This window comes from Schistocerca piceifrons, chromosome 1, assembly GCF_021461385.2.
Source record: "Schistocerca piceifrons isolate TAMUIC-IGC-003096 chromosome 1, iqSchPice1.1, whole genome shotgun sequence".
NCBI classification, from domain to species: domain Eukaryota; kingdom Metazoa; phylum Arthropoda; class Insecta; order Orthoptera; family Acrididae; genus Schistocerca; species Schistocerca piceifrons.
This window is the reverse complement of record NC_060138.1, coordinates 529,179,271-529,205,764: the sequence shown is the minus strand read 5'-3', so window position 1 is coordinate 529,205,764 and position 26,494 is coordinate 529,179,271. Positions and strand designations below refer to the sequence as shown.

The 26,494-nt window shown below is 43.0% G+C and overlaps 1 protein-coding gene across 1 annotated transcript in view; it reads left to right on the top strand.

Moving 5' to 3' along the window:
* Nucleotides 1–26,494, top strand: part of LOC124746573 (ionotropic receptor 21a) — a 189,468-nt gene that overhangs the window by 66,589 nt on the left and 96,385 nt on the right. Inside the window, exons 5-6 of the mRNA XM_047248945.1 lie at nt 105–275; nt 25,396–25,637. Coding sequence (XP_047104901.1) covers nt 105–275; nt 25,396–25,637 — 413 coding nt within the window. The remainder of the gene's footprint in view (nt 1–104; nt 276–25,395; nt 25,638–26,494) is intronic.

Sequence of the window (26,494 nt, the reverse complement as noted above, 5' to 3'; positions counted from 1 at the left end):
CAATAAAAGGAATGTGTGAAAGGTCACTAAGGAAAACAAAAATGTATTGTACGCTCTGTGGCTGTCTTTGGGAGCGGACGGAGAAAGATATGCTGCTCCCCCAGGAGCGGGTCGCCTGGAGACGCGGTGGTGTCAGCTGTGTCTGCCGGCGAGGCGCATGTGGGCGCCGCCGGGGTGTACCAGACGCCGGAGCGCCTCAGGGCCGCCGCCTTCACCACGCCGCACTCCGTAGACTGCGCCGTCTTCCTCTCGCTCGCCACAGCCGCCCTGCCCAGGTAACGTTCTGCATCCGACCATCCCCGCCTCTCCTAACCCTGCATCCCCCTTCTCTTGAGGTTCGTTTGAGCAGTTACCAGACAGCGCCAGACAACAGGCTGTACTGCACATGCGCAGCTACGATGACGTAGGCAGCCCGTGCAATGGTGCTTGTTCTGGTCATACAGAGTTGTACTTAGAGCAGTTGTTTTATCATATCCCACCCAGATAAAGGATGCAAATAAGGAAGCAGTTCTTGGCAAAATATCATTTCAAATTAGACTCCACAGCTCGAAGTACCGTAAAATATTGCTAAGGGGTGACTTTGACAGATTTTTTTTTTTAATTCGTATTCTGCAATATTGTTATGTAGCATTTCCAACAGGTTTACATCTACACAGCACTGCAAAAAGCTAGTAGGATGGAATACAAATTTCTTGCAAAAAAATGAGACAGTTTCTTGTGTAGCTTACACCGGAATAAAGGACAATAAATTTCATGACTATTTCAAAAAAAAAAAAATTAACATGGTTGTCTGTGAGGCAAAGAAACTGTACAACTGACAGTTTATATTCTACTCTAGGTGGTGGTTAGTGTTTAACGTCCCGTCGACAACGAGGTCATTACAGACGGAGCGCAAGCTCGGGTTAGGGAAAGATTGGGAAGGAAATCGGCCGTGCCCTTTCAAAGGAACCATCCAGGCATTTGCCTGAAACGATTTAGGGAAATCACGGAAAACCTAAATCAGGATGGCTGGAGACAGGATTGAACCGTCGTCCTCCCGAATGCGAGTCCAGTGTGCTAACCACTGCGCCACCTCGCTCGGTCTACTCTAGAAGTAAATATGAAGCCATGTGGGCAGTTCAAACGATAAAACACGGTATGCTGCCAGTCTACAATTTAGCATAGAATGGCATTCTATAAATTTAAGACGTAAACACAAATCAAGAAATAGCTTCAGGCCTAGAGCAAGTACTATACAAGTGCCTTGAGATCGAAAAACACTTTCACAGAAGGCTGATTTGTAAAATTCTGCTACAGCTGTCATTATATTTGAAACAAAATATTTAGTTCAAAACTACTGACCAAATTTCCCTACTTAGTCAGCTTCAAGTCAATGTTTACGTATGTTCGTATGTATATAGCATTAAGAGATCTTACAGTGTCAAAAATCAGAGACTACTCCAGCAGCATCGGAATTTCATAAACCATACTAAAACGCTTCATTCCGCTCTAATTGCACATTTCTATGTCCAGATGCACTCTGAAGTACCTGATATTCAGCTTTTCATGTAGTTTTCGTGATACCAATTTTCTTAGAGGTCCAGTACTGTATTCTCATGTTTGGTTCTTTATTATGGTATAACGTCATTCGTCGCAGAAAGAGAAAATTTGCACTTGAAATTGAACGACGTTGAAAGTAGCCAACAGTGGGGAATGAAACACTTCGTTTCAAATAAACTAACTGCCTCAGCGGAAAAAAATTAATAGAAGCAAATTTCTCTATAAAACAGACAGAAATAGCTTCATTACGACATTAATGGTTGATTGCTAATAACGTGGAAATAATATAAAATTGAAACTACTAACGTATTTTGGTCTTTAATGGTTACGAGAATGTATATTAATTCACTTGATGGCTCCCGGCCACGGAAGTTTGTTTTGATTTCATTTGACGTGGGAGCAGTAAACGAAGAGACCAGCAATATTACGAAGACACGAAACATATACACGGGTCACGTGGGGAAGGACCCTTCCCCCCCCCCCCCTCCCCACTATAATTCAGAGTGCTCTGCACATGCGCGAATCTGGCAGCTTGGGCGCGCCAGAAAAATTTTTCCGGGTAGCTTGTGGCTAGTTGCTGCTGCTGCTCATACAGCAAACAGCCACGCTTTAAGTAGACAGAAGCGGGAGTCAGGCACTGCTCATAAGCGAATTCAGCTCTGCGCATGCGCACGAGCCCGCTGGCGACTGCTCATACGAACCTTCAATTTGCTTCTTCTAGTGTTCCATTCCACTCAACACGGACTGGCCTAAAACTGCCGGCACGCGGGACGTGGCAGCTAGTGTTGACCAACGTCACGGGACACAGCGTCACTGGCACACGGGGTGATGGCTAACGTGGCTTCGCGCTCTCAGCGCTCTCCAGCGACAGTTACTAAACTTTATTTCGCTCGCAAACAATACAGTTTATTGAGAATAATGGACGTGCGTGAAATTCCTACATTAGCTCTATTAAAACGTGCAATTCCTCCCTTGCTCATATGCTAGTCATGTTGTGATGTTTGTGGTATATGTAAATAAAAACTTCAATATACGTGGGCATGTAATAAGACAAAAAGGAAGAATATATGTCCACTCAGGAAGGACATCGGCTTATAAACGTTCACGAATCCAAACAAACTAACTCCTGACAGACAACGGACTCACATTTACACAACTTCAAGTATTACTGAAATCATTTCTATTAATTTCACGAGAAAGTCCCAGAGCATTTCGCAATACGTGAAAATAGATACAGCAGACCTCGTATTCTCTACCAGCCAAAACTCAGCTCTGTGATACAGAGCTTTAGCTTCAGGAAAGGCCATTTCGTATTTTATTTTGTAGTTTGCTATAGCCTTTAGTCACCAATACTTTATATTTAATTATAACAAATCCTGAGAAGAACGACACGCTTTTTGTGAACCTTCAGTGTGCCATTGCCTTAAAATGGCTTACTCTAATAACGTGCGACTTATACTGAAGAGCCAAAGAAACTGGTACATCTGCCTCCTAATATCGTGTAAGGCCCCCGCGAGCACGCAGAAGTGCCGCAACACGACGTGGCATGGACTCGACTTATCTCTGAAGTGGTACTGGAGGGAACTGACACCATGAATCATGCGGGGCTGTCCATAAATCCGTAAGAGTACGGGGGGGGGGGCAGGGGGGGGGGGGAATCTCTTCTGAACAGCACGTTGGAACGCGTCCAAGATATGCTCAATGTGCGGAAGTGTTTCAACTCAGAAGAGTGTTCCTGCAGCCACTCTGTAGCAATCCTGGACGTGTGGGGTGTCGCATTGTCCTGCTGGAATTGCCCAAGTTCAAATGGTTCAAATGGCTTTAAGCACTATGGGACTTAACATCTGAGGTCATCAGTCCGCTAGACTTAGAATTACTTAAATCTGACTAATCTAAGGACATCACACAAATCCATGCCCGAGGCAGGATTCGAACCTGCAGGCATAGCAGCAGCGCGGTCCCGGACTGAAGCGCCTAGAACCGCTCGGCGACCGCGGCCGGTAACTGCCCAAGTCCGTCGGAATTCAAAACAGACATGAATGGATGCTCGTGACTAGACAGGATGCTTACTTACGGGTCACCTGTCAGAGTCGCATCTAGACCTGTCAGAGGTCCCATATTGCTCCAACTGCACACGTCTCACACCATTACAGAGCCTCCATCAGCTTGAACAGTCTCATGCTGATATGCATGGTCCATGAATTCATGAGATTGTCTCCATACCCGTACACGTCCATCCGCTCGATACAATTTGAAACGAGACTAGCCGACCAGGCAACAAGTTTCCAGTCATCAACAGTCCAATGTCCGTGTTGACGGCCCCAGGCGAGGATGCAGCTTTGTGTCGTGCAGTCATCAAGGATACACGATTGGGTCTTCAGCTAATAAAGCCCATATCGATGACGTTTCTTTGAATGGTTCGCACGCTGACACTTGTTGATGGCCCAGCATTGAAATCTGCAGCAATTTGCGGAAGGGTTGTAGTTCTGGCACATTGAACAATTCTCTTCAGTCGTCGTTGGTCTCGTTATATCACTACCTCCGAGATGCAGTGTCCCAACGCTTGTGCTCTGACTACAACACGACGTTCAGACTCACTTAAATCTTGATAACCTGCCACTGTAGCAGCAGTACCGTTCTGACAATTGCGCAGTCACTTGTCTTATATAGGCGTTGCCGACCGCAGCGCTGTATGTTGCCTTTACGTGTCTCTGTATTTCAATATGCATGCCTATATCAATATTCTGGCGCTTCAGTGTAATTTAGTGAGAAAGTCTCAGAACCTTTCGGAAAACGCAAAGGTGAAAAAATAAAAATAGATGCAGCAGGGCTCGAATTCTCTACCAGCCAAAACTCACCTCTGTGTTGCAGAACCGTAGATTCAGGTAAGGCAACTTTGTATTTTACATAGTCTACTATAGACTTTAATCGCCAAAACGTTGTTTAATTGTAACAAATCCTGACAAGAACGACACGCTTTTCATGAATCTTCAATGTGTCATTGTCTTAGAATGCCTTACTGTAATAACATGCGACTTATAGGGCGATAATAGCTAAATAAGAAAATTCTGTAACCACCAATATGACGTTTCCCACCGTTTTGTTACAACAAATCGTATGTACCGCTAACTATTCGCTCTCGAGACATTCAATATGCTGCTGCTAAGAATCAGCATACATTCATGGGGTGTAAGGTATAACATATTACCTTACCATTGATTGAGTTCTAACAATACGACAAGTACAATATGGCGTCTTGCTTTCTGCGAGTCTCAGGCTTTCTGCTTACGACCTAGGGATCATTCATGCTTCCTATTGGCTCTACTTTATATGGCACATTGCCGAAGTATCACCCAACTTATTTTGTGTTTCACGTGACGAAATGGCTCCTCAGTGAGAATAACAGGAAGTGACGTCACAAAACTCGTAGAGCCCCACATCAATGTCAGCCAACTCATCCCATATGCCGACGACTTTAAGCCGTCCACATACACAGTGAGATTAGAATAAGGGAGGATAATCTCATGCCACAAAAGTGAAGCCGGCGCCACCATATTGTCGTGTTCATAGCATTTGGTGTCCAGTGTACTTTCATACTGTATTGCAGTATTAATTTATACTGTATCAAAATACACTCCTGGAAATTGAAATAAGAACACCGTGAATTCATTGTCCCAGGAAGGGGAAACTTTATTGACACATTCCTGGGGTCAGATACATCACATGATCACACTCACAGAACCACAGGCACATAGACACAGGCAACAGAGCATGCACAATGTCGGCACTAGTACAGTGTATATCCGCCTTTCGCAGCAATGCAGGCTGCTATTCTCCCATGGAGACGATCGTAGAGATGCTGGATGTAATCCTGTGGAACGGCGTGCCATGCCATTTCCACCTGGCGCCTCAGTTGGACCAGCGTTCGTGCTGGACGTGCAGACCGCGTGAGACGACGCTTCATCCAGTCCCAAACATGCTGAAGGGGGGACAGATCCGGAGATCTTGCTGGCCAGGGTAGTTGACTTACACCTTCTAGAGCACGTTGGGTGGCACGGGATACATGCGGACGTGCATTGTCCTGTTGGAACAGCAAGTTCCCTTGCCGGTCTAGGAATGGTAGAACGATGGGTTCGATGACGGTTTGGATGTACCGCGCACTATTCAGTGTCCCCTCGACGATCACCAGTGGTGTACGGCCAGTGTAGGAGATCGCTCCCCACACCATGATGCCGGGTGTTGGCCCTGTGTGCCTCGGTCGTATGCAGTCCTGATTGTGGCGCTCACCTGCACGGCGCCAAACACGCATACGACCATCATTGGCACCAAGGCAGAAGCGACTCTCATCGCTGAAGACGACACGTCTCCATTCGTCCCTCCATTCACGCCTGTCGCGACACCACTGGAGGCGGGCTGCACGATGTTGGGGCGTGAGCGGAAGACGGCCTAACGGTGTGCGGGACCGAAGCCCAGCTTCATGGAGACGGTTGCGAATGGTCCTCGCCGATACCCCAGGAGCAACAGTGTCCCTAATTTGCTGGGAAGTGGCGGTGCGGTCCCCTACGGCACTGCGTAGGATCCTACGGTCCTGGCGTGCATCCGTGCGTCGCTGCGGTCCGGTCCCAGGTCGACGGGCACGTGCACCTTCCGCCGACCACTGGCGACAACCGATGTACTGTGGAGACCTCACGCCCCACGTGTTGAGCAATTCGGCGGTACGTCCACCCGGCCTCCCGCATGCCCACTATACGCCCTCGCTCAAAGTCCGTCAACTGCACATACGGTTCACGTCCACGCTGTCGCGGCATGCTACCAGTGTTAAAGACTGCGATGGAGCTCCGTATGCCACGGCAAACTGGCTGACACTGACGGCGGCGGTGCACAAATGCTGCGCAGCTAGCGCCATTCGACGGCCAACACCGCGGTTCCTGGTGTGTCCGCTGTGCCGTGCGTGTGATCATTGCTTGTACAGCCCTCTCGCAGTGTCCGGAGCAAGTATGGTGGGTCTGACACACCGGTGTCAATGTGTTCTTTTTTCCATTTCCAGGAGTGTACATACTCAGGAATGACTGCCATTTGGACGTGTGAAAGCTAAGAGGGCAAGTGTCACACATTATTTTAACCGAGAAAATCGCGTCCTGGGCTCAGCGAGATTGTGCCCCAGTCTTTGAGAAATGGCTGTGCTCGGCGGGACGAGTTTAGCTAACGTTGACGTGGCGCTCTACGAGTTTTTTGACGTCACTTCCTGTTATTTCTCGTTGGCGAGCCATTTCGCTACGTGAATCACAAAATAAGTTCTGCGATATTTCGGCAACGTACCACTTACAGTAGAAGCAATAGCAAGCAACAACGCTCCACACGCTATAAACAGAAAGCAAGACGCTGTACTGTATTTGTCGTGTTCGTTAGAAGCCCATATTCGGTGGGATTTATGCTAGATGTTACACCCTATGAATATATGATGTTTCTAAGCACCAGTTCATTAAATACCTCGAGAACGAATCGTTGTTGCTAGGATTTATTATAACAAATTGAAGGGACAAGTCATATTGGTGATATTTAGTTATTTTTGCTTTAAAAATCGCATGTTATGGGAATAAGTCGTATTAAAGCATCGACCCGTTGCAGAGTCATGAAAACATGTAATTCTTGTTAGGATTTGTTATAATTAAATGTCAATAACATTTCGGCATTAAAAACTTCAGAAAACTGTGTCATAAAATACGAGGCCGACAGCAGATGAGTTTCGGTATAGCGTAGTTGTTGAGGCGCCACAATCTTGAACCGAGGATGGATCGGAACAGAGCTTGCGTCCAGCTGTATCCATTTTTTTTTTTTTTTTTACTTTTTTCGCGTTGTCCAAAAATGTTATGGAAGTTTTCTATGAAATTAATACAAAAAATTTCCGTAATATTTGATGTGATATTTGAAGTGCGCTCTTTGTCAGAAATGAAATTGTTCGATTTTGTGAACTTTTATAAGCTGATATCCTCCCTGAGCAGTCAAGTACCTCTCATTTTAGTCTTATTACACGTTCATAGGTACTGAAGTTTCTGTCGATGTACACCAGGTACAGAACAACATGACTAGCATATAGTCAGTAAAGGAAACGCGCATTTTTTTAGAGTTGAAGTGTGTATTCTGTGCGTGTTCATTATCCTGAAAAAACTATATTGTCTGTGAGCCAAATAAAACCGACGTCGTTGGAGAGTACTGAGAGCGCAGAACCACGTCAACCAGATCGTCCCGTGTGACGACGCCCGAGCATTGTAACCAACAATCTTGCGCTTCCTTTTCCACAAGTTTTACGGACTTTGTTCCCAAAATGCTGACAGAGCACCATAAAGAATAGAGAATGGGGGCTACGTTGAGATTTCTGGAGGCCTACCACAAACATGGCGATTCATTGTTGGATCGTATCGTAACCAGCGACGAGACTTGGTTGAAACACGTCATTTGCAAGACAAAAATTACAGTCCATGGAGTGGGGCGACACAAGGTCCCCCCCAAAAAACAAGAAAATGTTTGCAAATCTTGTCAGCAAGGAAGTTGATGGTGATAGTGTTTTGAAATAGGCAATGTATGCTTCTTATTGATTTTCTCGAACGTGGAGCAACCGTAAATTCTGCCCGGTACTGTTAAACTTTGCACAGCCTTAGAAGAGCAATTCAAAACAAACACCGAGGAAAGTTGACGTCCAAAATTTTGTTTCTTCACGACAACGCCCGACCTCACACGGCAAACCGCATTCTCCTTAAATCATTCAAATGGGAAATTTACCGTTATCCGCCCTAAGCCCCGATCTTGCACCAGTCGACTTCTATTGTTTCCCAAGATGAAGAACTGGCTTGCAACGCAGCGCTTTGGCGACGACGCAGAACTCCAGGCGGGCGTGACCCACTGGCTGAAGTCTCAGGCAGCAGAATTTTACGACGAAGGTCTTTCAAAGCTTGCCCACCGCTATGATAAGTGTCTCAATGTGTTTGGTGACTATGTGGAAAAGTAGTATGTCAGTCGCTCTTTCAGATGTATATAATAAAATGTATTTCTTGTACTTAGCTTTTTTTTAATGCCAAAACGTTCCCTACTTTCTGAATAGCCCTCGTAATATTTACGTTAAATCAATTCTAATACAGATTGCTCATGCACTATCTCGTGTGACACCTGTAGTCAGCAGAATATATCGTTCTTGTTGCCATTGAAAACAAATCATTAGAGATACGAAAGGCTAAATACACTCCTGGAAATGGAAAAAAGAACACATTGACACCGGTGTGTCAGACCTACCAAACTTGCTCCGGACACTGCGAGAGGGCTGTACAAGCAATGATCACACGCACGGCACAGCGGACACACCAGGAACCGCGGTGTTGGCCGTCGAATGGCGCTAGCTGCGCAGCATTTGAGGTCTCCACAGTACATCGATGTTGTCGCCAGTGGTCGGCGGAAGGTGCACGTGCCCGTCGACCTGGGACCGGACCGCAGCGACGCACGGATGCACGCCAAGACCGTAGGATCCTACGCAGTGCCGTAGGGGACCGCGCCGCCACTTCCCAGCAAATTAGTGACACTGTTGCTCCTGGGGTATCGGCGAGGACCATTCGCAACCGTCTCCATGAAGCTGGGCTACGGTCCCGCACACCGATAGGCCGTCTTCCGCTCACGCCCCAACATCGTGCAGCCCGCCTCCAGTGGTGTCGCGACAGGCGTGAATGGAGGGACGAATGGAGACGTGTCGTCTTCAGCGATGAGAGCCGTTTCTGCCTTGGTGCCAATGATGGTCGTATGCGTGTTTGGCGCCGTGCAGGTGAGCGCCACAATCAGGACTGCATACGACCGAGGCACACAGGGCCAACACCCGGCATCATGGTGTGGGGAGCGATCTCCTACACTGGCCGTACACCACTGGTGATAGTCGAGGGGACACTGAATAGTGCACGGTACATCCAAACCGTCATAGAACCCATCGTTCTACCATTCCTAGACCGGCAAGGGAACTTGCTGTTCCAACAGGACAATGTGCGTCCGCATGTATCCCGTGCCACCCAACGTGCTCTAGAAGGTGTAAGTCAACTACCCTGGCCAGCAAGATCTCCGGATCTGTCCCCCATTGAGCATGTTTGGGACTGGATGAAGCGTCGTCTCACGCGGTCTGCACGTCCAGCACGAACGCTGGTCCAACTGAGGCGCCAGGTGGAAATGGCATGGCAAGCCGTTCCACAGGACTACATCCAGCATCTCTACGATCGTCTCCATGGGAGAATAGCAGCCTGCATTGCTGCGAAAGGTGGATATACACTGTACTAGTGCCGACATTGTGCATGCTCTGTTGCCTGTGTCTATGTGCCTGTGGTTCTGTCAGTGTGATCATGTGATGTATCTGACCCCAGGAATGTGTCAATAAAGTTTCCCCTTCCTGGGACAATGAATTCACGGTGTTCTTATTTCAATTTCCAGGAGTGTATTTATAAGAATATGCCGCTTCACATTCTTAAAATGCAACGGTTTCTTCCTGCATAAACCCTGTATAACCTGAATCTTAGCTTATTTATTATCTAATATTTGTATGCTATATTTTTCTTATCTGTAGCTCCAACAGTCCACTGTCACCTGTGTAAGCCTTAAGAAGCCAAAAACCGGTTCTTAAGTAATGAAAAATTGTTACAAAACACCATTAACAGCCATCGTTTAGTTTTGAAATTCTAACATCAGCCGTTTTCGCAGACTAATTTGAGGGAATTCAAGTCGGACTATTACGTAAATAATTATTCTTTTGAATATCCAAATAGTCATAGCGATCGATCGCCACTGATAATACTCATACAGTAGTTCTTCATGTTCTGACACCACCTGATAAAAATCCATAAACTGAATATCAGTTAGACTAACCCAAGACCATTCTTTCAACCTACCACAAAAAACTACAAAGTAGACAATTATTTGTGTTTGTTGAAAAATGAAAATAACATTTCCGTCTCATTCAGAAATTATCTGACACACAGAATAATAAAATTTTTAAAAATCTACTAATTTATTCCCTTGCACAGCCATAGACATATTTAACATCTGAAAACGTGCGTCGCCCCATACAGTGGATAGATATCCATACAAGTAGGGAAGAGTTAAACTTCTAATAACTCTCATATTGCCTAGAATTGAAGAAAAGTTGTACAGATTGGAAATTTGTGGTAAGTTCTATGGGACCAAACTGCTGAGGTCATTGGTACCTAGGCTTAGACACTATTTATCTAATTTACACTAAGGACACACACCCATGCTCCAGGGAGGACTTGAACCTCCGACGGGGGGAGAATTGTACAGATAGGCCCTCTGTTGGGAATATGTTATTATAGGAGGGGAAGTTATAAAGTTTTAACAATCAGTTGGAAGAATAAAATGAAAAAATTATCTTCAATGATTGTTTTCAGTGTTGTTCAAATGCCGACCGCGGTGGTCTAGCGGTTCTAGGCGCGCAGTCCGGAACCGCGCGACTGCTACGGTCGCAGGTTCGAATCCTGCCTCGGGCATGGATGTGTGTGATGTCCTTAGGTTAGTTAGGTTTAAGTAGTTCTAAGTTCTAGGGGACTGATGACCACAGATGTTAAGTCCCATAGTGCTCAGAGCCATTTTTTTGTTGTTCAAATGGTTCAAATGGCTCTGAGCACTATGCGACTTAACTTCTGAGGTCATCAGTCGCCTAGAACTTAGAACTAATTAAACCTAACTAACCTAAGGACATCACACACATCCATGCCCGAGACAGGATTCGAACCTGCGACCGTGGCGGTCGCTCGGCTTCAGACTGTAGCGCCTAGAACGGCAAGGTTCAGTGTTGTGTCTTGGGTCCTGCATACTCGGTTCGTTAGACAAACAATCACACAACTCTTATTAATGAGTTTTATTACATCTAGACAATTACAAAAAATGTTCAAATGTGTGTGAAATCTTATGGGACTTAACAGCTAAGGTCATCAGTCCCTAAGCTTACACACTACTTAACCTAAATTATCCTAAGGACAAACACACACACCCATGCCTGAGGGAGGACTCGAACCTCCGCCGGGACCAACCACACAGTCCATGACTGCAGCGTCTTAGACCGCTCGGCTAGACAATTACAAAAAAATGTTCAAATGTGTGTGAGATCCTATGGGACGTAACTGCTAAGATTATCAGTACCTAAGCTGACCCACTACTTAACCTAACTTATCCTAAGGACAAACACACACACCCATGCCCGAGGGAGGACTCGAACCTCCACCGGGACCAGCCGCACAGAGACAATTACAATACTTAATTTTGATAGCAAGCAAAGGGCAACATACAAAATAATCAGTCTTCTTCAGGATAGACAACCACAAGTCTGTGCTACATAAAGATTCCGAACGAAGGGGCTATCGTTGACGCTGCTATCGAAGTGACCTCCGACCAGTCGGTGCGCGGGGCTTTTGTCGTCTTCACGTAGGGGCCGGTGCTGTAGCATTTTCGTCCTGCAGGGAGATCGGCCAGCGTGCGACTGGCTGTTTTTTTTGTCATAACCTTGTCTTCCCTGTCGTTCCCGACTGGCGTGCCGGCGCTGACTCTACGCCACAACAGTTTGCAGGTATACGTCTGCAGTCGTGCTAGGCAGCACCCTGCAGTCGTGCTAGGCAGCACCCTAGCATCTCCCTAGTGGACTCAAAACAAAATGGAGCAGCCCATTCATAAGGCAAAGAACTGTGCGGCAATTTCGTTTCCAGCAACCGGGAAAACATTGCTGCTGAGTCGGGCCAGTCCAGATGGCGAGAGGAGTCATCTGAAATGGCTGACAATGCTGAGGTGGCAGCAGCTCATCTGTGCACCACTGGGAGTTACAGTAACCATTCCTCTGACGACGAAATTTTGAAATTCCGCAAATCCAACATTATACAAATCAATGCCGAAACCAGATAATCACCGAACAAGTCTCTCAAAATTTTAGTACCAAATGCTCTTGGTTTCCTGTGACCGATTACAGAGTAACTCTCTCTCTCCCTCCCACCAAACCCCCTTTTATCTTTCTGTCTATATTGCACTGAAAATATCAGCGCAACATTGCAGATGTCTACGGTATTCGCTGTGTTCGGAATCAAACTCATCCCATTCACTCACGATATCTGCAGTTTACAACAGTAAAGCGCACTGTACTCTTCGCTGTCTAGCATACATAAAGAGCTACTCGGTTCCGTTTCGGGTCTGTTTTTCTGGAAGTCTTAGTTGTACGTTAAAGCGATATACAGCAGCATGGTTAGCCTTTCTGGTGAAGAATTAACCGAGGTGCATCTTGTATATTGGTTTACTGAATGCAACAGAAAAACGTCGCTGTGGCACTACGCTGACCTGTTCCCGCAGCGACAGTACTTTTGCATCTAAGTGTTGGTACACTACGCTGTGTTGTACTCTCTGACGATTTCAAATTTCGTGCTTTTTCACTGCTATGAAGCAGTTTTCACAGAAAAAAGGTAATTAGGGTAACAAATGAGTCACAAAAACATTACTACTCGCTAACGAGCCATCAAAGACGACATATGCCTTGTTCCAAAATACAGAATGGTTATTATTAAACTTGCTGTGTACTGAACACTGGAGTGCAGGACGTATACATCGCAGGACGCTGAATCATCTTAGGTATGTTCACTAATCGGTGCGCTCGTGGAGTATGCTGAAAAAATACTTGTTCCAAATTCCGTCCGAGGTGAAAAATGGCGCCATAAGTAGTCAGAATGTGAAATGTTTCCTGGTTTGATGTCAGCATGCTATTTGTCCCTTGCCAACGCACGTCGGTTTTTTTTCTGAAGTGACTTTTGGTGTAAAGGGTTAAGACGGTTGCCGTTTTCCATGCGAAACGCAGTGACCATTGAGAGGAAAGACACTGCACTTCTGGTAAAACTTGCATGGGGGCTTAATTAAATAAATTTGAAAATATTTTTAATTTTAGTAGCTGTCTGTCCGATTACGTAAGTCTCGTAATCGGCTGGCCCTGACTAGTATTATTACGCTATCTGACTGCAACAAACAATGTAAGTAGATTTTCGTAAACACAATTAATTAATTAAGTCCCCAGCAACTATAAAACCTACAAAATCCAAGCACAAGAGTAACTGTTCTGTATGTGGGAGTGTGACTCAACGCCCACATCTGGCACGGTTCTTTTCCAACAAGACAAGAATTTTAAAATACCAATTATACTGACGTGACAAAAGAAAATTAGAAAAACTATAATTACGCAAGAAAACCAAAATTCACTCTAGTACAAGAACACAAGCCAGATGCTTTGTTGACTGAACCTGTAGTGACGCATTATTTCAAACACACCATTAATAAAAGAACATTGTAATTTTTTACCTTTATATATTGACGAAATGCACACAATAACATCTGCTATCTCTCCCATCAAATAACTGCATAAAACATGGAACAACACTCTTTACTACAACATCTTGCTCCAACTTCACGACAACCACGAGCTCTGCCCACGCACACACTGCCTCTATGAGTTCTTAACACACACTGTCCTCTACGATCTCAACAAGCACTGACTTCTACGATCTCGTAACACGCACTGACTGCTACGAACTCTAAACAGGCACTGTGGAGGCGGCTTAATAGTACTCTTTGGCGCACTCTCTGGCGCAGTGGCACAGTGTAGCCACCTTTCATATGCCCCTCCTCCACAGGCCAGAATTTGATGGTATTTTTGCCAGCATTGGTGGTGAAAATACCACCAAATTCGTCCACAAAAATACAGACAAAAAATAAAAGATAATATTAATACCTAAATATCACACAATTAGTTAAAAATTTTGGCTTTGCACTGACCTTTTACTAATCTAACATATAAAGTACAGTAGGCAATACAAATTCTTTTCATACACGTGGCTTTACATAATAGTTTACACAATATACAAAAAAATCAGTTTATACAAATGTTCACATAAAATGCTTTCAATGATTAGTTTATACAAAAAAAGAACACCAACAGGTAACATCTTTTCAGTAAAAGCAGTCCATCAGTGGCACCTAGTAAAGTTTAGCAGGTACACCCAGCAACAAGTCACATTAGTTCAGTAGAAGCAATCCATCAGAGGTACCCAGCAATGTTGAGCAGGTGCAGACACCAACAAGTGACATCATTTCAGTAGAAGCAGTCCATCAGTTGCACCCAGCAAAGTTGAGCAGGTGCAGACACCAACAAGTGACATCATTTCAGTAAAAACAGTTCATTAGTTGCACCCCGCAATGTTGAGCAGGTGCAGACACCAACAAGTGACATCATTTCAGTAGAAGCAGTCCATCAGTTGCACCCAGCAATGTTGAGTAGGTGCAGACAGTAACAAGTGACATTATTTCAGTAGAAGCAGTCCATCAGTGGCACCCAGCAATATTGAGAGCAGGTGCAGACACCAACAAGTGACATTATTTCAGTAGAAGCAGTCCATTAGTGGCATCAGCAATGTTGAGCAGGTGCAGACAGCAACAAGTCACATTAGTTCAGTAGAAGCAGACCATCAGTTGCACCCAGCAATGTTGAGCAGGTGCAGACAGCAACAAGTGACACCATTTAGTAGAAGCAGTCCATCAGTGGCACCCAGCAATGTTGAGTAGGTGCAAACAGCAACAAGTGACTTCATTTCAGTAGAAACAGTTCATTAGTTGCACCCAGCAATGTTCAGTGCAGGTGCAGACACCAACAAGTGACACCATTTCAGTAGGAGTAGTCCATCAGTTGCACCCAGCAATGTTGAGCAGGTGCAGACAGCAACAAGTGACTTCATTTCAGTAAAAACAATTCATCAGTTGCACCCAGCAATGTTGAGAGCAGGTGCAAACAGCAAAAAGTCACATCTCTCAGCCGAAGCAGTTCCACAAAATTCACTAGCACTGATCACACTGTTCATCAGCAGAAATTAAACACGACCAAATGTCACACATCATGTTGAAAAGTGCAGGTAACAGTTCAGAATATTTATCTTCACTGATCAGACAGTTCAGGCATGAACAATAGTTTGAATGCCCATACAAATGCTTTTACAGTAACATACAAATCATAACAAACACACAAATGATATCAGATAATTGTCCTATTAACTATTACAATACACAAACACCAGTAAACCTATAATATTTATGGGTGTCAGTGCAAGCCACTACCAACAAATAAAATAATATTTAGGAGATAGGTGGTTAGGATTAGTAAAGGAAAACACACAGAACACACTCACTCATCTCTCATCCACATTAAGTACTACTGTGTAACTGAATAGTGTTAATTGTGTAAATGAAATTCTGTCTAAATCTGATGTTCATCATGTGTGTCAAGTAGTACTGGCAGCAATGTATAACAGTCAATAATAGTTAAGTCAACGTCATAGTCATCATGTCAAGACCAATGTTTGCCAAACCAGATCAAAATGTACTGTTGTTGAACAACTGTCAGTGAGCCAAGATATGCAATTACTTCCTCTCTCCAAAAAAAAAGTATATACTGCTTAGTGATTTAACAAAGTGTGTGTATAGACTATCTTCCTTCTATTTTAGTGTTCTAGTCTGCTATTTTCATCCTCCTTGTTCCATAAGACCAACAAAAAAAATATGCTCCTCACTTACTTTACCTCTTATACACCAAAACTCCAATAATCATCAGCTTCACACAATCTCAATAATACCTCAATAATACCTCTTCAATACGTCTTATCATCAATATCATTTACCTTACCTCTTGTCCACAAAAACTCCAATAATCATCAACTTCATATACTCTCAATACCTATAATAATACGTCGATAAATATAAACCTCAGCACCAATATCATTTCACTTCCATAACAACTCTTTCCTCTAGTTAGTCTCCTCGAACAAGTACAGATAAAATCCTAGTGCAACTTCAATTCAGCATCCCATACAATCCGAAGACACAGTGTCCACACACAACCTCTGTGTAATCCATCTGAGCCCAATCTTCTACTCATTATAAATTATAAGATACATTTTGGTTCCTTGTCCATCATTAAATAAAAGAAATGCATACCTGACCTCTAACAGACTTAGTTCGAATAACTCTCAGTAATTAAGTACGATTACGGAGTGTGAATAATCATGATATTTCACAGTGTGTACACCACTTCAAGAATCATAGCAGAAGCAAACATGTGGAGTATTTTTGTGTCAAGTGTCACTTCCTATTTCAATTGCTCACAAAAAATGCAGTGTAATAACTGTTAATGGTCTAAACCTAGTATTGGTATGTCATGTCGTTAGCTTCCTTCCTATTAGCATAAATTTATACAGCTTCCATAAAACCTCTGCTCATGTGACTTCTATGACTTTCTTGCACTAATGTCGTTCGTCGAATTATAGCAGTTCATTTTCTTATCTTAAAAAATATAAGGCACTGAGCGTAAGCAAAACTTGCAATAGCGAGTAAATATACCAGTAGAGAACACAATGTCAACAAGTGGATGCAGCTCAAATCCTACAACGAGGCTCTGCCAAGTGAACAATCTATAATTAATACCATAGTGTGATCTAAACTCTATGTTTATACACAGTATATCAGCATTTCTATACACCAAATTAAAGAGCAGTTATGGCAACAAAACAGAAATGTGTAAATATGTAATCCATACAAAAAGCAGCAAACATATATCTTACGTAATAAACAAGTCATTAGCATCATATCAGCCTAAGCAAATAAATGTTCATATGTCATCTTAATAAGTAAACATGAAGGCGCAAGCAGATAAATCACAAAGTATAACTTACATACATAATCACAGTCAGCACAATTAATCAGGTTACAATTATAATTTAAATAAATAAGCACAGCAGGCACATAATTAAAAAAAATATGACATCAGTGAAAAAGCAGTGCAGCCAAGCGATGCATAATATATACAAGTCACAACCCAGTTCATTAATCAATAATTGTCAAAATCAGTAAATGTATACAAGCACGTCGCTTCACAAGTAAATTCATAGAACATGAAATTAGCACAAAGTATGAATCACGTAATTGCGAGCAGCAAATTACGTCTAAGTTCGTACCTAAGTGGAAATTTGTTACCTGAAAAATAAACTCAATTAATAGTTACCCTTTTTTAGTTAATTAGTTTCATCTTCGAAATTACATTCTTCCTGAAAATTTCTCGATAGCAGGTCGTCTTAACGTCGGACACGCACAGAATTTACCTGAAGGTCTTAAATACTTTATAGAACCGTATCCTGAAAAATACTGAATGTTAATAACACAATTCAACAAGTCTTTATAGCTTTATACAGAATTTAGTCGGAGAAATTAGACTGTGTATTTGTTTACGGCTGTCAGTGCATTCGCACTGAGCGCTCGATCAGCTGTAGCCGCGTGACGTAGGAAGCTATTGTTCGCGGTCAACGACTGCCTTGTGCGGCGCGCAGACTTGACTGTTGCTTTGAGTATGTGCCGCCGCCAAAACACAGCGCGGTATCCTTGTACTCTCTGCATGTTTACATGTAGCTGTTAGTTCTCCAAAGTATGTCATTCCACAAAAATTTTAACGTTTGATAAATAATGTATCCCTTTAGAGCGTCGAGATTTAAGAGTTTCTACTTCGACAGTGTTATCATGAATAATTTTACGAATTCTATATGGGCCGTTATAAAGCAGAAAAAATTTGCGACATAAGCCTTTTCCTTTGTGAGACAAACGATGGGACTTAATTAATACCTTCTGACCAACTGACAAGAATTTTGAACGACCAGGACGTCTAGCTGATTTCTCTCTTCTAGCAGCCGCAGATGCAATATTTTGTAGAGCCAGGTTGACAACTTCAGAATGCCGCAGTTTCCGTGAAGGCGGAAAAAGGAACTATTTCAGAAATGCGATTTGTTGGTACTTTATTTTTTAATATCAATAGAGGCGGTAAAGAAGTTGAGTCATTAGGAAGTTCATTCAGAATATTTTGAAAAATATGAAGATACTGATCCCAAGTTCTGTGATTCTGATGACAATAAAGACGGCACAATTTATTGATTTCCTTCATCCATCTCTCTGAAGCGTTAGATTGAGGGTGAAAAAGTGAAATGAAAATTGGTTTAATTTTACGACGGTGTAAAGTACGAAGCCAAATTTTAGAACGAAACTGTGATCCATTATCTGATATAACCTTATCAACATGACCAACTTCTTTAAGAAAATGTTTGATGAAAGCGTTAGATACTGAACGAGCTGTTGCTTTGCGTAAAGGTGTAAAACACACATATTTTGACGTCAGTTCCACTGCTACGAAAATGTACGCAAAACCATTAGTAGAACGAACCACTGGACCAAACAAATCGACTGCAGCCATCTCCTTTAATTTCGCTGGAATGATGGGAAACAACGGTGCTCTGTGAGAAATCGTTGGAGGCTTAGCCATTTGACATAATTTACATTTGGCAAGAACAGATCGAATACGTTTTTCCATATTACAGAAGTAACAATTTTCTCGTAATTTATGAAAGCATTTTCTGGGACCAAAGTGTGCATAACTGAAATGCGTATACCAAATCAGCTTATTAACCCACTCATCAGGAATACAAACTAACCAAACAGAGTTGTCGAGCGATTTTCGTTTAAAAAGAATGTCATTGCGAACTGAATAGCATCTAGTTTCTCTGGATCAGGAAGAATACCTTCTGTAGCAATAATGTGACCGAGAAATTTCACCTGAGAACGACCAAATTCAGATTTTTCCAAGTTCACTGTCATGCCAACTCGTGCAAAAATACGTAATAATGAATCCAAAATTTTGTTGTGCTCACTCCAAGAACGTTTAGCAATAAGAATGTCGTCAACATAAGAAGTAATGTTGTCACGAAGATAAACAGGTAAAATTTCATTTAAGCTACGAATGAATGCTGCTGAAGATACAGTAACTCCACATGGTAATTTCCAAAGTCACTTTTGGGTAAAACAGTCATATCCGGTTATTGTTCACTTACTCACTAGATAGATAGTCGAAGAGTTGTTTTTGACAGATGCAAAGAATAGTAAAAGAGTAGGTAGCGGTACAGAAAACTAAAAGAGAAATAGCACCACTACAGCTCGGGGCCCTATGCTCGCTACGTCACATATTCACTTAGAGTAGTGAATCCCCTGAGGACTTTAATAGGTTAGAACAGTAATTTTCGAAATCTCATTTAGGTAAATAGTCAAATCCGGTTATTGTTTACTTACTCACTAGATAGATTGATAGTCGAAGAGTTGGTTTGACAGATGCAAAGAATAGTAAAAGAGTAGGCAGCGGTACAGAAGACTAAAAGAGAAATAGCACCACTACAGCTCGGGGCCCTATGCTCGCTACGGCACATATTCACTTTAGAGTAGTGAATCCCCTGAGGACTTTAATAGGTTAGAACAGTAATTTTCGAAATCTCTTTAGGGTAAAATCGTCATATCCGGTTATTGTTTAGTTACTCACTAGATAGATTGATAGTCGAAGAGTTGTTTTGACAGATGCAAAGAATAGTGAAAGAGTAGGCAGCGGTGCAGAAAACTAAAAGAGAAATAGCACCACTACAGCTCGGGGCCCTATGCTCGCTACGGCACATATTCACTTAGAGTAGTGAATCCCCTGAGGTCATTAATAGCTGCACATAATTTCAAGTTTGTGACTTAATGGCAAATTTGGCGGAAGTGCGTACATAAATTGATCTAGCCATGCACATGGATGTATGTCATTCTTAGAATTACGGAACATCTTAAATTTCCGGACAGTCAAAAAGTGTTTATAATCAAAGTTTTCGCCTCGTGGCGACAAAGACCTACCGCGTCTGTCCCGGTCCGAATGTCGATTATTGTCAAGTTCACGCGCCTGGCGCTCTCTTGTTGCTTCTCGTAAATGAAATAAATTACTTTCTTCATACCCCTCTGCTATCTGTGATTCTAAGTTCCTTCTACTATCTTTTCCTACGATTTCGCCTTCGATCTGCTTGACTTGCTTTCGTAATGCCTCAAATTCCCTTTTCACGCGTTCATTAAATTTTCCCTGATTTTCAATATGCTTATTTATGTTCTGATACTCTTCGGTTTCTGCAAATGGTAATGGAGCTGTATCATCCAAATCTCTGTCCCCATGTAAACTAAGATTTGTCAGTTTATCTGAAATTTCCTCAACTCTTTCCGATAAGTCACCTATTTTTTCTTTCTGTTTATTTACGTCTTCCGTAAGTGTCGCGACTCGGGTTTCAGTACTGACACATTTGGTAGTTAACTGTTCACACTGTTGCGTTAAGTTATTTATTCTGTCATTTGGTACGGATTCCTCGATTCTTTCAATTATTTCTTCCTTGTCTTGTGCACGTTGTAAATTTAACTCTGAAAATTTCTGTACTATCACGCGATCTCTTTCTTCCTGTTCTCTATCCTGTTCCCTTTGTCTGATTTCTACTGCAATTAATCTATTATTGTGAGAATTCAGAATCGATTGTACTTCTTCCCTGATTTCTTTCTTTAATTCATCTTTCATATTTTTGAAACATGTCCCTATTCGTGAATCTATCTGTGTTTCCAAAGTTCCCATCTCTGTTTTAAATTCAGATCCTAACCGAGTTTCCATTGTTCCCATCTGTGTTTCCATTGTTCCCATATCAGTTTTAATTTCAGATCTCAAAGTTCCCATCTCTGTTTTAATTATTCCCATCTCAGTTTTAATTGTTCCCATCTCAGTTTTAATTGTTCCCATCTCAGTTTTAATCATTCCTATTTGTGAGTCTAGCCGTGTTTCCATACGTGCTCCCAAATTTAATATAGCACTCATCAACTGCTCCATATTAAATTGTTCAGAATTCTTTTCGCCCCTAACATCTCCCGCAAAACTAACTTCCTTCGTCACAGCTGTAAGGCTATCTGTGTTCGATACTATTTCAGAATCTTCTGTCGTTAATCTCAGATTCTGTGAATTTTCCGATTGAGAAAAATTTTGAAATGGTTCCGGACTGTCTTCCCGACTTATTACATTGTTTTCCACTTCATTATCCATCATACTGTTTTCCTCTGTTGGCGAGTTCGCCATGTCAACAATTTCGTCCTCACTATTCATCATTTTTGCCTTTTTCACTGATCGCGTAATCATTTGCAAAACATAAAAAAATTCGTCGCTGTTCGAAAATCACACAATGCCTCCTTATCTCCAACAATACCATTCACATGCAATGTTTCCCTCAAACACGATTAACGAACAATTGAAATAATTGCCCAAGATTGTCAAACGCGTATACAAGGCAATAAAAATTAAATTTTGAACAATACCATTAGAAGAATGCCAATTACCAAATCTACACATGCAAAATAGACTACAATTACTAACTACAAATTACTACAACAATACTACAGTCTACAATTTCACAATCAGAACAATTCCAAGGGACGATCCTGGCAGGGTCGCCACGTGCATGGGGGCTTAATTAAATAAATTTGAAAATATTTTTAATTTTAGTAGCTGTCTGTCCGATTACGTAAGTCTCGTAATCGGCTGGCCCTCACTAGTATTATTACGCTATCTGACTGCAACAAACAATGTAAGTAGATTTTCGTAAACACAATTAATTAATTAAGTCCCCAGCAACTATAAAACCTACAAAATCCAAGCACAAGAGTAACTGTTCTGTATGTGGGAGTGTGACTCAACGCCCACATCTGGCACGGTTCTTTTCCAACAAGACAAGAATTTTAAAATACCAATTATACTGAGGTGACAAAAGAAAATTAGAAAAACTATAATTACGCAAGAAAACCAAAATTCACTCTAGTACAAGAACACAAGCCAGATGCTTTGTTGACTGAACCTGTAGTGACGCATTATTTCAAACACACCATTAATAAAAGAACATTGTAATTTTTTACCTTTATATATTGACGAAATGCACACAATAACATCTGCTATCTCTCCCATCAAATAACTGCATAAAACATGGAACAACACTCTTTACTACAACATCTTGCTCCAACTTCACGACAACCACGAGCTCTGCCCACGCACACACTGCCTCTATGAGTTCTTAACACACACTGTCCTCTACGATCTCAACAAGCACTGACTTCTACGATCTCGTAACATGCACTGACTGCTACGAACTCTAAACAGGCACTGTGGAGGCGGCTTAATAGTACTCTTTGGCGCACTCTCTGGCGCAGTGGCACAGTGTAGCCACCTTTCAAACTATTTTATCAGATCTGTAAGAACAGCAGCACTGCTTTGCGGCAATATCTCTGACAGAGACAGCTGTGAAGAGGTCCCATGTCAGTAAATGGACTAAAGAATATGATCAAGAAATTTGAAGAAACAAGTGAATTAGATGGTGCAGCAGGGAGTAGTTTTCCATGAAGTTGCTGTAGCTATAGCCGATCGTGGAGCACATGCCCCAAATTCTGCAGCCAGTGCTCGAGTTGTGTCACGGGAATTGTCTCTCCTCCGGTTAACAGTTCAAAAAATTTTGCGACGTCCTTGCAAGATACAGAATGTGCACCACATGAAGCCCCAAGATAGACTACAACGCCGTGACTACGCCCGCTTCAGTCCGGAACCGCGCTGCTGCTACGGTCGCAGGTTCGAATCCTGCCTCGCGCATGGATGTGTATGATGTCCTTAGTTTAGTTAGGTTTAAGTAGTTCGAAGTCTAGGGGACTGATGACCTCAGATGTTAAGTTCCATAGTGCCTAGAGCCATTTGAACCATTTCTTTTTATTTTTTTTTTTACTTCGCTCTTCGTTTTCTAAAAATGGATGACATGTGGCCGAATAATATTGTTAGGACTTACGAAGCACATTTCACTCTGCACGTTGCCGTGAATGCACAGAACTGTCGCATACGGGGCTCTACTCCGGCACATGTTGTGCAGGAACTTCCACTGCACTCAGCGTATGTGACTCTGTGGCGCTATTTCACAATCAGTAGCCTGTTGGGCGTAGAGTTACATCTGCTCGTTATAAGGACCTCCTTGGGCAACACTTGATTTCAGCTTTGCAACAACGCAACTATGTCCACGCCACCATTTTCACGCAAGATGGGGCGACGTCACATGTTATTTGCCACGTAAATCTTCGGTAACGACCCCATCATCTCTAGGAAATTTCAGGAAGTGTGGCCTTCCAGATTCCCCGACCCAAATCTATATGGCTTCTGGTCATGGGGATATCTGAAAGATCGTGTCTACCAGGGATGTATCCAGTCTCTTCCTGATCTGAAGCATAGCATACGAGCACATATCGCTCTGGTTTCACCGGATATGCTTCGAGCAACTGGTGATATTGTCGCGTTAAGGATGGAGCATGTTGCTGAGGCGGGAGACCATACTGAAAACATAACTTGTGACCATAAACTAATTATTCGTGCCAGAATCACCGTTATGATGTGTTCGATCGTTCCTCTCCTATTCCTGCAGCGACACCATATTTGACTGCTTGCAGCGCCATATTTTTGCTGTTCACAAGAATAAGAATTATTATTTTTTTCAGAATAGACCACGATCGGACCGATTAAAGAATGGAATAACATACCTATGATGTTTCTGCGTTCTGCGATGTGTACAGCCTACAGTGTAGCTCTCGGAATACCGCCAGTTTAATTGTAATCACCTGTTATCAAAAAATATTCTTGAACAACTTCCCAAATGTTGTCCGTGGAGTTCAGGTTCGCCATGCATATAATTGACTTGGCAGATGACGGCAGAAACTCCAAATGGCTGTTTGTGAATGTTTCTGTTGAATAATCGACCCTTGATCAGGGATTAACTGTTGACATTAAAGGTCAATAAATGAAATAAATAGGCGGAAACAGTCATTCCTTTCGACTGAACAACCGGTGAAACAGTAACAGCCGTAAAGGAGCTAGAGCTATTCATACTCTGAAACTTTAAGCGGAACGACGATGTAAACGACCTGTAGTAAAAGCAGATGCCGCATTGAAAGAATCCCACAGAAACTTAGTTCATCCATAATTGAAATAGTTTACAAAACAGCCGATCGCCTAATTCGTGAGTGTTCCTTAACTGTCTGCTATCATGACCAGGAAGGATTGACAGCAGAGTCAGAGCAGATTTGAGAAGAGGGCACGTTTCGTTACGGATTCGTTGAGTAAGCGGGTGGTCATCAAATTCCAGTGGGAGACGCTACAAGAGAGGTGCTGTGCATAATGCAGAGGTATATTGCTAGAATTTTAGAGGGAGGGCATTCCAAAATAAATAAAGCAGCACATTGTTTCCTCGCTCAAACATCTCGCGAAAAGATAACGACGGGAAAACAAGACTAGTTGGAGCTGTTACGGAGGCTTACCGACAGTCATTCTTCCCACGCGCCATTCGTGAGTGGAACAGGAAATGTGGCAGCCCATCCTCACTTTATCAATGGACGCAGACATGATGCGCCACTTTCTTTCTTCGTCTCTGATGCCATGCTGCAGTACTGTGGCGTGGACATTTCAATGTGCACCACAACTGCAGACATGTAGCTGCAAACAAACAAAATATGAATTAAGTAGCTTTATTTTCTCAAAGTGATAACTAGAACTTTGGGGCTACCCCGAAACGAGAAGGGCCTGCACTCAGGAAGGGATAATTTGGGAGAGCACTGCTTGAGTAGTTCTTGTGATGTAAGATAGGAGGTCTCACTGGGGCTGGAGGTTTGGTATTAGTGATGAGTTTTTAGTGAGAGGATGGGTGGTATGGAAACACTGGTTTTGGGATAGATGTAACTAGGATTGACTCCAGACCATGGTTATGAGGTGTAAAGAGTACAAGACTAGGCGAGGGAAAGAGAGAGCTCTAATGTGGCTGAGTATATGGACTGGAACAGGCCTGGAAGGATTGCTATCTTTTTGGTTGGCAGGTACCGCGCCATCCTAGGCCCCTTCGACTGGAGCGTGTGGCTGGCGCTCACAGTGATCTACCTGCTGGCCATCTTCCCACTGGCCTTCTCCAACACACACTCGCTGCGGCACCTGCTGGAGGACCCATGGGAGCTGGAGAACATGTTCTGGTACGTGTTCGGCACCTTCACCAACGCCTTCACCTTCACCGGCCGCCGCTGCTGGAGCAACTCCACCAAAAACGCCACCAGGATGCTCATTGGTGAGTCGTTCACCAAAGGCCCCTCCACTCTATATAAGGACTACAGTCAGTTCTGTAGTAATTATGTGTAAAACAGAGGAAGCATAAGATAAGCTACAACTTATTCAGAAACCAGACTGTAATTCTAAAAGACTAGTGACATAAAAAGGAGACAGTAACTGGGAAAAGAGTGAGATGAACAGAGGTCCAAGTCATAGTCAAGGTCTAGAAAATATTGAAACATCAGCGTGTGGAGGCTCCACTAATGATATATGAAGTGCCGGTCCATCTGCTGGGCTGGGTACTTATTCCCTGTTGAGAGCTAACAGCCATCCAAATGTGACGTGTTTGTCGTGATTGCTGAAATCACAGCAGTTGAAACTGTATCACGTGACACAAAAATACAGGTTTATCAACAAATGTCTCCGGGCTTCGGAAGACGACTGCCTGAAAACTATAAGACCTGCGTAAAACAGACACATATCAGACATGAATTAGTTCGATATGGATGATATATCTTACTGTTCTGATACGTCCGGCAGCTAATGGTGCGCTCTGCAACTACACCATTGCGCATATAACGACCGAAACTTGAAGAGGTGATCTAGCGACAGATATTTTTCTGTTCTCTGTAAGTGTAGTAGTTGTCATGCAGCCGTCTTTTAATACCCCAAAGCACTTATGACTAACCCTATGTTTTCGCTGCAACTCTCTGAGTCACCATATCTCTGGAGTGGTGGGATATTAGATGAATCATGAAAACACGTCGCTTCAACTGATGCTATACACACAGAAACACACCCACAGAAACACATACACACATACATTTTTATTTATTGTCTTGGACACTGCACCAATATTATCACAGGATAAAATTG